At 38.4% G+C, this 11633-nt stretch overlaps 1 protein-coding gene across 1 annotated transcript in view; it reads left to right on the plus strand.

Moving 5' to 3' along the window:
* Aff2 (ALF transcription elongation factor 2) overlaps positions 1-9759 on the plus strand; it is a 506796-nt gene extending 497037 nt beyond the window's left edge. Inside the window, exons 19-20 of the mRNA XM_051142388.1 lie at positions 4666-4856; positions 8787-9759. Of these exons, the coding sequence (XP_050998345.1) occupies positions 4666-4856; positions 8787-8908 (313 nt within the window). The 3' untranslated portion in view covers positions 8909-9759. The remainder of the gene's footprint in view (positions 1-4665; positions 4857-8786) is intronic.
* The last annotated feature ends 1874 nt before the right edge of the window (positions 9760-11633 follow it).

Below are 11633 nucleotides of genomic sequence, written 5' to 3' on the forward strand. Positions count from 1 at the left end.
AATAGGGGCACTAGAGATTTCATGTCAGAGTCAGTTCCCACTCTCCACACAACTGTGGAGAATGTGCTGTCCATTGGCTAGATCTGAATAGGGGGTATAGGTTTACTGCATGCATTGTACTTGGTTGGTACTTGGGTCCAGATCTGCCAGACTTGATGGTCTCCTTGTGGGGTTCCTGGACCCTCTGGGACCTTCTCTCTCCCTGTTCTCCCATACCTCTCTCACCTGGAGTCCCAATAGTGAGTCCCAGGGTCTGTCCTAATCCTCCACTGAGTGAAGACTGTGAGGACATCCATGTTGGGCTAGTGTCCACTTATAAGTGAGTATATACCATGTGTATTTTTCTGGGTCTGGGTAAACTCACTCAGGATGATCATTTCTAGTTCCATCCATTTGCCTTCAAATTTCAGGATTTCCTTATTTTTAATGGCTGAATAGTATTCCATAGTGTAAATGAACCACAGTTTCTTTATCCATTCTTCAACTGAGGGACATCTAGGTTGTTTCCAGATTCTGGCTATTAGGAATAAGGCTTCTATGAACATAGTTGAGCAAATGTCCTTCTACTTGCTTAAGACATTGGTAATGTTCAAGTAATTCAAGGACAGTGGCGGTCATTGGAAAGACCATTCACATCGACTGAAATGCTCTCCTCCCACAAGCTTTTGAAAGGCAATAGTAGTATGACCAAACATGTAATACACTGAACCTGGGGAGAGCATTGAAAATAACCTGATATGAGCACAGAGATGATGCTAGAAGTGACCAAATGTCAAGTGAAATCCTTAGGCAAGTACAAAGAAATACTCTGAGGTAACATAGTAGCAGTGAGATAGAAAAGGCTTTGAAGACAAGCAGATCTATCCTCAAATTCTGATGTTTCGGGAAATTTGCAACATGGCCCTAAGGAAGAAGTCAACTTCTTTGAAGTCTTATTTCCAGTCTATGAGGCAATGGCAAGACAAACGTCTGTGTAAAATAGGCCGGGGCCTAGTGATAATAATGATGAATCCCTAAGATCTATGCTCAGTGCACAGTAGTTGATCAAAAAACAAAATGAAACAAAACAAAAAACCCAGAGGCTGCTTCTGCAGTGAAAGTTATTATTAACATAGTTACCTCTTAAAGCTGGAAAGCAGAACCTATCTTGCTCCCCAAAATCTTATACTTTATTCTAGACTTCCCTTTTTCACTTGCTCTAGATTGTCAATGAATGATGGATTTTGCTCCCCCACTCAACAGTGTTTATGCATGTATTGTATGCGTACGTACATGTGTATATGCATGTATGCACATGTATGAAGGTCATAGATGAATATCAGTTATCTTCCTCCAATCCCTTGAAGCTTTTTTTTTTTTAAGACAGAGCCTCCAAAATCCACTTATCATCACTTTCCAGCACTGAAATTACAGGTGCTAGCCATTATGCCTGGTTTTATGTGAATCTTGGGATCTGAACTCAGCTCCTTATGCTTACTGAGCTTCTGTGTTCTTTTAAATAAGGGTCCATTTGTTATTTCTCTCACTCACCACATGCCTATAGTACATCAAACACTCTGACAATGCCTGGCAAATTATCGGTTCATAGTTCAAATAGCATTTATAGCATCGCACAGATTGTTTTCTTTCTATGTTGCAGAGCATTTTATAGTGGATACTAAATAAGGCAGTTCAATTGGCATTCTTTGAACATATGTTATATTCCCAGACAATGCTGTGGTATAGCACAAGATGTGATTGATTAAAATCCCATTTACATTCTGTTTTGGGGTATAAGAAAGATAATTAAAAATATGTGATACTTCAGTTTCTACATATAGCTGTCCAGTTTGGCCATTAACATTTGTTAAAGATGCTGTCTCTTCTCCTTTGTGTATTTTTGGATTCTTCTCAAAACTCAAAGTAAGTATGTAGAATTATGTCTGGGTCCTCATTCTGACATTGATCAGTGTGTTTGTTTTTATGCCAGCACCATGCTGTTTTTATCACTGCATCTCTGTAGTATAACCTGAAATCAGAAATGGTGATACCTCCATCAGTTCCTTTATTGTTGAGGATTGTTTGTGTTATCCTGGTGTGGAGTGGTGTGGTGTGGTGTATGTCTGTGTATGTGTGTGTGTGTGTGTGTGTGTGTGTGTGTGTGTGTGTGTGTGTGTGTTTCTAAATGAAATTTAAGATTTTTTTCAATTCCTATGAGGAATTGAGCAGGAATTTCAATGGAGATCCCCATATCCCATATCCCATCCCTGTCGTGAGAAAAAATCATGCTATGGAGAAACAGGAAAATATCTCAGAAGTCATAAACACAGTGGGAAACCCATCATATGTTCTTTCACTACATAAATACATAGCATATTTACAGAACTATCTTCCTACCAAGACCAGATCACACCATTAGATAGACGCATTGACAGAAATACCCGAACTTTCCCTCATGACTGTAGACACAATCTATATGTGTTTGAAGAAGAATATTTCAGCTTCAGTTCTTCACAGAGCTTGTGACTAGCACTTCAGCATCTTGGCATATGTGATCAAGTTCTCAAATCCAATGTGAGCTCATACAGACTCTGAGAAACACAGCCAACTTGGAGATACAAAGTTGTCAATAATAGAAGTTGGTACAGGTTTGGGGAATGATGTAGGGTTCCTTGATGATGCTCCGCAGTGAAGAAACATACAGACTCTTAAACACAGTTCTGCCTCATTTTTGTTGTGTCTGTGTTTGCTTTGTTGCCGAGGCTCATCTCAAATGTCTATCTATCCTCAACAACCATTACTTCTCAGCCTCTCAAGTATCAGCAATTATTGGAATGTGTCAGCACATAGTGATGCCTATTTCATTTACTCCTTCAAAATGTCCTGCCCAAAGTGAACACAGTTATTCAGGAAATTGATCCTAGCCTGGAGGGGAGCATAGATCTTGCTGCCTCGCACAGGATAGTGCATGCACTCAGACCTATCTCTAGGAAAGTCAGCATCAGATTATCCTAAACTCGGGCCCTGAAGAAAAATACCTCCATGCTACCTCTAGTCAACAGGTAGCTCATTGTTACTGATGTTAAAAAAAATCAATGAAAATGTATCCAAACACTGGAACTATCAAAAGTAAGAATTTGATAAAGACTTGTCCTTATAAACCAGCATGAAGGTAAACAGTCACCAATTAACAGCCCATCTCTGTTAAACTTCCTAAAAGTCCTGAGGAGATATTCAAATCTTACTTTTCTTTCTAGCTTCTCCAATGCTGCACCTTGAGGGCCTTTTACAAACTGCACTTTGCTTACTGTGGCAACTGTATTTGTAATGAACTGTCACTGTGGTTTCCACAAAACACTTTCCAAATAGACCAATGCTGAGCATCATGTTTTCTAACTGCCAGCTACCATTCTGAAGTAGGCAGAGAACTCATCACAATTCTGAGCCATTTATTTTTCTGAGACATTGTAACACATCATATGTATTCAGAGTTACATTTGTAAGTCATATTAATGCCAAAGAAAGGTTCACTCGAAGCTCTCTCTTTTGTTCTCCATCTCCTTTCTCTGCCCCTCTCTCCTTCTTTCACCTATTTTGAAAGAAAAACAGTAGTGTACACGAGGGTTGTTAGAGGCAATGAGAACATCAGTGTTTCAAGCTAGAAAATGAACAAAAATGAATTATTCTAAGACCAGAACTATAGCCCTGAGTAGATTGATCAGATGATACAAACATGCAGTGGCCATATGGCTCTCCTATACCAGGACCTCTGACTAAAACTATGATGTTGACCAAAGCTAGTGTCTGAGAATTTTCCCAGAGAGGTGTGGGCACTCAGTAGAAGCTTCATACATTTTTATCACATTAAAGTTTTCTCTGCAGATTAAAGTCTCTCTTTTAAGAACCCTATTTATTTGTTTTCATTCATCGGGTGTTTTGCTTGCATGTATGTCTGTATATCATCAGCATGTCTGGTGCTTTTGGAGGCCATAACAGTGTCAGATTCCCAGGAACTGGAGCTACAGATGATTGTGAATTGTCCCACGGGTGCTAGGAATTGAACCTGAGTCCTTTAGAAAAGCATTGTGGAAAAGTAGGTGGATCTGGAGAGCATCATACGTGGGAGAACAAGACAGGGGCCAAGAAAGAGTTTTAGCCCATGTGTAGAATCTGTGTTTAAAAAGTACAAGACACCCTGGGTGGTGGCGCACTCCTTTAATCCCAGCACTCGGGAGGCAGAGGCAGGCAGATCACTGTGAGTTTGAGTCCAGCCTGGTCTACAAAGCGAGTCCAGGACAGCCAATGTTACACAGAGAAACCCTGTCTCGAAAACAAACAAACAAAAAGTACAAGACACCAAAGAAGAAGGGGACTTATTTGGGAAGAGGAGGGAGAGACAAATAAGGGATTGAATATGAAATGCACGAAACATATGCCTGAACATATTCTGATAAAGTCCATCATTTTGTACAGTGAATGTAGTCTAATAATTTTTGAAATAATAATGGGCGAATACTTAATAAAATTGCTTTCCTCTAATTCTATCAAAAAAAAATTTTCTCTGGCTAGTGGTATTCTAAAGAATTTTCACTGTGACAAGGGATCCTCCATACTGTATGTGTCCAAAACCCTGTTGTCAACTCTTCCCAACCAACTTAACCCAAAATGTCTCTTTCCATTCTCCAGGAATACTCCATCTCCAGTGTCTCTCAACAATGTCTCTCCCATCAATGCAATGGGGAATTGTAACAATGGCCCCATCACCATTCCCCAGCGCATCCACCACATGGCTGCTAGCCATGTCAATATTACCAGTAATGTGCTTCGGGGCTATGAACACTGGGATATGGCTGACAAACTGACAAGAGACAATAAAGGTATGATTGCCTGTTCTATTCTTTTCTTGAAAATGAGATTGTAGTTGGCCACTTGTGCTTTGAAGAACTAGGTCCATTGTGGCTGTTGGCCTTATAATACTCAGTTCTTCTTATTTCTATGTCTTAGATGAGAAGAAGTTAGCTTAGAGATGACACAGTGACCTACGTTTACTATTGAAATGATTTACAGCCTAAATATTTATTTTCCTTTAAAGCTTAAACTAATGTACTCTGTGATATATCATACATGATAGTTTCAGAATTTCACTCACCAACAAGGATCACAGACAAATAGTTGATAAGGCAAAATAGGTGATTCACAAAGTAATTAATGTCCTTTTGGCTACTGTTTATTTGTTTAGATGTGAGGTGGAATTAAGGTCATGTACCTTCATTATACTCATCAGCTACAGATTAATGTGTGACAATACAGTTTGCATTTGCAAGTAAGGACTAAATCTCATCTAGAATTTGGTCCCACCCTGACAGGAAGATCAAGGTTCTATTTATGGGAAGACATGAGATATTTCTACAGAACAAATGTGAAGAAGACCCTGCTTTACCAGGGTCAATAATCATTGATGACTTGTGCTGCTATCTGTGACCTCAGCCATTCTTTAGACTCAAAATAAAGCCTAATGTCATTGGGAAGTAAAACCAAACCCACACTTTTCCTCTGGTCATTCATTTGCTGTGAATCTTTCATCCCACTAATTACAGACTGGCCCATTGCAAACAAGGTGTGGACTTATGGGGCTCTATTAGCATCAAACTTGAAAGAGGTTACAAGCAGTGTAGAACAATAGCTATATGACCTGGAGTGGGAAGCAATTAGCCGTCTCCAAAATCTATTTTGCTCAGGAACAACATATGTTCCTAACAACCTATGTTACTAGGTCCTGATAAGTATTATGAATTTCCAAATATTAGGAAGAGGATTCAGGACATACACATTCACACACATGCACACATGCACACACATGTGCACACTGGAATACAATATTTAAAATTTAGGTGGAAATGATTTATAGCAGAAGACAACTCATACATCAAACTCTGCCTTCCACATACACACAAACGCATGTGAACTCCCTAACAATTGTGCAAACATACAAATATATGTGTGTGTGTGTGTGTGTGTGTGTGTGTGTGTGTGTGTGTGTATAACACATACATACAGTCTATGGCTACCAAAGCTTATTTCATAATTTGAGACATTGGCTCAGCTCTAAACCCGCTTATCAACTTCTACTGATTGCTGAGAGTATATACACATAGTTACATCTGTTAATACACTGATTCCTATGTCCCAGTATTATGCTATTTGCTGTTTGTTGTCTCATTTGTCCTCATTTTATAGATGAAGACAATGAGGATATTTGAGGCTATTTTCTTTCCATTGCATCAGAGCTCTATAAGTTTACTAAGAGCAGGAGATGAATGTCGAAATATATGATTTCAGCATCTGAATTCAAACTAATAGGCTACTCTGCATATCTAGAAAACACACTTAGTGGCAGGTATGTCAGTGAAAACCTTGAACTCAGTTATCTGAACAAAGGACACTCTAATGTAGTCTGCTTTCCTAGACTTCTGGAAACCCAGATAAAAGTTGCCTAGACAACTAGGCACCCAGAAGGGCTCTAGAACTGTGAGCGAAGATCTAAGCATAGTGAGATATGCCTGGTTTACCTGGTTCTAATCTGTCTCATTTTGTATCAGTAATTGGAGAGAAGTTCAATATTTAAGGATTTTTCACTTTCAAAATCTGTTCAGGAAAGTTCTTCTAAATTAACTGCAGAAGTTTGCATGAGCAGCGTGATGACTGTCAAGATGCTAAACTGAAATAGTATTAATCTTGTCATTAGCACAGCCTGCCAAGGAGTTGCTAAATTCTTTGCCTAATATTGAATCAAAACAACACCATCACTATACCAACAGAGAGAATACATGCTGGTGATGCTGCCACTGGGCTTTTCAGTGGCCTAGAAAGAGGCTCTAATTTGGAATTTTGAGCCCACCTCCTTTACCTCTGTACACATGTCATTTATGACTTCCTTGGATTTGATGAGTCTTCTAACATCTACCCAATGTAGATAGAAATGACATGCCAGGAGCTTCTCTTTGGATAGAAGCTTTAAATGCTACTCACATAACTATGACTTAGATTTTCTCACAGAGAATTGTGCTATGGAGATGGGCAGTGGTGGCTCTTCTGGTAGAAAATCTGAATCTGTGCCACTGTGTACCCCCTCCTGCAGCTGCAGCTAATTTATTACAGAAGGGTCTGGTGATGAAACAGTCCAATGGGCTACTGCTACCCTCTGTCCTTTGATCAGAAGGCCCTAATTCCTACATGCCCCAACTACACATCTTACGCTGTTGAAGTAGTCATTAAAATGGTGACCTGACAGTCTGATTTAAAATGTTAAAGACAACTTTGCACAGAATGTTCAGGGGATGTCTTAGTTCACATAAAGCTCATATTCATCCAACAATGACTAGTTCTTTAACATTTTTCTTAGTATTATATTTCTGAAGAAAATATTGTAGATGCCAGAAGTAATTTACTTCTTTGTCAGAAAAAATTCATTTCATTACATTGTCCAGAAGAAGCCCATATGTTATATAACATGAAGAATAAATGCAATGTTCAGTACATGTAATCCACACATAGAAATTGCTTTCCAAGAAGGCAGAAGAGCATCTCAGCCACTATAGGACAGTCTCTAGTCCCACCCCTGCCCTGGACTTGGATTCCGGATCCTCATCCAGCACAGGCATGATTTCTTATGGAAGGCTGAGGCCATCTTCCCTGTGGAGAGCTAACATGAAACAAAACAAAACAAAACAACAACAACAAAAAAAAAAAAACGCCAGGAATCCCTCTTGGGACAAGGTGTCAGACAAGTCCAGTGAGACAAAGGGATGCCTAGAGAGTTTTCAGATATCATGTCCTCTTTCCCACACACATTCCTCCAACACGGCAGTCATTCTACCATCCTAGGCATGCAGGAGATTAGTTAGTAATGTAGCCACAGGGCTGTCCCATTTCCTGAGACAGCCAAAAGTAATCATGCCCAAGAGGGTGGTAGAAGTTGTCATGTGATGGATACTTGCTGGTAATTTTCTACCACTGCAAAATCAGAACCAAGACTTCCTACCTTAGCCTTTTCCAAGGCATTTATTTAATTCTAAATGACAATGGCCATAATTGCTGCTCAGGCGCAATGGAGTTTTCTATATTCTACCAACAAAAGTCAAGAAAAAAAGTTTATTTGGATCAAAGGAAAGTATTTTTCAATTTAATAGCATATAAAATTTAAAACACCTTTACATCGGAGAAATAATGATGCTTATCAGGGCCGCTTTGTTGCATAAAGAAGCTTTTATAAAAATAGCTATACCATATAAGATATTTGACTACATTTATGTATATCTCATGTGCATTTTAAATACATAAATATTATAGTTTCATAAATTTACAGATGTATGTAGCCAAATATATGTGTGTGATAGTGTAACAAACTTCTACAGGATGGTAATGCATATTAAGAATATGTTGTTTGAGAAAGGATATAATGATCTAAAAATATAGACCATGATTTAACAGATTTAAAAGAATTTTGTTTCACTTATTACAATAACACAAATATTGTACTGTTAAATTTTGGAGTTCAGTAAACATAAACTTATATATATATGTAATTATATATAAATTTCATAGATAGATACAGAGATAATTTTGGTTCCCTAACAAGGCCTTTAAATTTTGGTTGAATGAAGGTGTAGACGGACAGATGGATGAACAAATGTGTAAATCTTTCAACGTGCACATGATTGTGGTTGGTATTGACTAATACTTTTTAATCTAGTATATAGTTCCATGATATTAAAGAAAGGATTGACCAAGTACTGCTCTTATTTCAGAATTCTTTGGTGATCTGGATACATTGATGGGGCCTCTGACCCAGCACAGCAGCATGACCAATCTTGTCCGCTACGTTCGCCAGGGACTGTGTTGGCTGCGCATCGATGCTCATTTGTTGTAGTGGGTGCTCTCCCATCTCTAGCATCACTGCCCATCCCCCTATGTTTACCAGTGCCTTGGTGGTCACTGGTGAAACTCCACTCATTTGGGAAAGTTCTCTTTCATTATGTTTGTTTTTATGCATTTTTGATATCTGTGAAAAACTGAAGTCATTGTAAGTGGACACTACTACTTGAGAGAAGTGTAAGTTTTATTTTTCAATATTTGATATGCATTTCTCATATCTTATTTTTGTGCTTTATGGAATGAAAATCCCTACAATATTGATTTAAGTCCACATGATTCAAAACAAAGAATGAGAAGCACATGTGATGATGACAGGTCCCTGAGAACTCAAAGAAACCCGTCTCACATACATCTGAACAGGGACCCGCAGAGACTTCAGCAGTAGCCATTCCCCAAACTATACACTTGGGTCCAGAAAAGAATGTATTTCAGAATCCATTGTTAAAAATTTCTGTGATTCCCACAGACTAAATCCTCAGGTGAGAATCTCCATTGTTAAAACCCACAGATTTGATGTTCTAACCACATAATAAAGTCAAGAGTAGGAAGCAAACTACAAGCATAAGAATTCTACTCTTGAAATGCACACCAGAAGACTTTTGTTAGCATCCTCTTTTTCTAATATTTAAATGGTGGGAAGGAGGATTAACCTTTATTTTGAAAACTTTATGGCATCCTCTGGTATAAACAATGTAAAACTGAACTCCTCACCTGGGATTCTCTTTGTGTAAAGCTCTCCTTTATGAGGAGAGGTTTGGCAGATGCACATCTTAGTCATCAAAATACCACACTCGTCTTATACTTGAGAAATCAGACCAGACTGCAAGCCCTCCTACAAGAGCTCCATGCCTCATTTGCAGACAGTAGGCAAATCCATAACTTCAATTATTTTGATAGATTTGCATATCAAATCTGTGGAATCAAAAGCCAAGTTATCACTTCCCAAAGTTAATAGTGCACAATTAATTTCTCAGTTTCCTCACTATCTGGACTTTACAAATATTATTCACATTTTCTATTTTCTAGTTATTTTCTTTCATATTTCTTTATTATTTCTCTCAGGGGATCTTTGCTAACATACAATCATTGATTTTTGTTAAAGTCTCTATTAGTATAAATCATTTACATGAAAATCCCAAAGAAAACACTAAACTCTGTAACACCTAACTTTTCTTTTTATAAAATGAAAATCTTGGGTAGTGTTTCACCCTAGGAACCTGGAAAGTTTCCTTTAGTTTGGAAATAGTTCATATAATTTGGAGCATTTCCCTATGAGTTATGACTGTTTTTCCTTATGATCCTGTACATTCATCTTATATCCATAGACATCACCCTGTAAATATCATCTTCAGTGTTCCAGCTCACCAGAATTCGCCAGCTATAGTAAACACTATGCATTCATTAGTTACTTGTAATTGCCTGCTGGCATATAATTCGATATAACCTTTAATCTGCTGAGTTATTGAATTCTGTTCACTGAGTTTTGACCAGATAAATAATAGATATGTACATGAAAGATATAAACTTGTATGATTTCTAAAGCAAGTCATGCAGGTCTGCAATAAGAACAGCAGGCAATCACTCTGTACACTCATTGTAAAAGTTAGGTACTTCCCCAGTTGCAAAAGAGCCAGATTTGAGCTCTGCTCTGATCATATTTGAGTTTAAGGCCCTTTGTTGTATAATAAAGTTATGGAAGTTGCATTCCAATGGCTAAAGCCATGCTGTTTCTAGGGCTGATGGGTGTACCCCAGCAGCTGAAGCCTGCACTTTTTATGCTCCCAATGTGGTTGAGCTTTAAGTCTACAATTCCATCAACAACATTTTCATATGCACACACACAAACACACACACACACACACAAATGAAATCTAAATCTTTTCTGTGCCTCTTAAATGAGGAAAATGAAAACATGAAAAGCAGAACACCCTAAATGGGTGTCACATGAAAAAAACAATGAGATGATGACTTTGAAGTAACGCAAAGTTCTCTATTTTCCATAGCCTACCAGGAAGATTTCCTGGCTATTACTTAATAATAACGATGCCTACCAGCTTGACTTGTAAATTAAACCTAGTCCAAAGTCATAGGCCATCTTAGATTGACACACAGATTGTTTTTTGAATAAAGTCTCCAGAAATTAGAAATTAGAGTGGTAGGAACAGTTTCCCATAGAAACAAGCATATTGCCACATAGGTGGAAGACTTGTAGCTCTAGTTTCAGCAACACATTTTTTCTTCTATACAACAGGGAGGCAAAAGAATGAATGCTTTGTCATCTCTGGTGGCTGAATATAAAGTGCCATGTCAGCAGTATGATTATCAAATGTGACAGTTGAGCTCTGGATCATCACCTGATTATTTAGTAAACCCACTTGTAACATAGCTTAGAAACAAATTAAACATGGAGGATGAATTACTTTCCTATCCCTGGAGATGAGGTGCCTTTTGGTTTCCTTATTAAGATTTGGTACTGTTTTCTAGGCACTCTAGTCATCACACTAAAAATAGTGATGTGCATCATGGGTGTTCAGCTATCTGCAGGACTGAATGATTGAGGATTTTGTCAAGGGAATCTCTTCAGTGTACCAGTTATGTAGGAGGGATATGAGACATACGGATGGCAGTGACAGATTGTGCTTCTGGATATTGGTGGAGGCTTGGTAAGCCACATCCAAACAAGCCTGTGGAGGTGTGGTGATGGACAGAGTCATAGGCCG

Source organism: Acomys russatus, chromosome X (assembly GCF_903995435.1).
Source record: "Acomys russatus chromosome X, mAcoRus1.1, whole genome shotgun sequence".
Classification (NCBI taxonomy): Eukaryota; Metazoa; Chordata; class Mammalia; order Rodentia; family Muridae; genus Acomys; species Acomys russatus.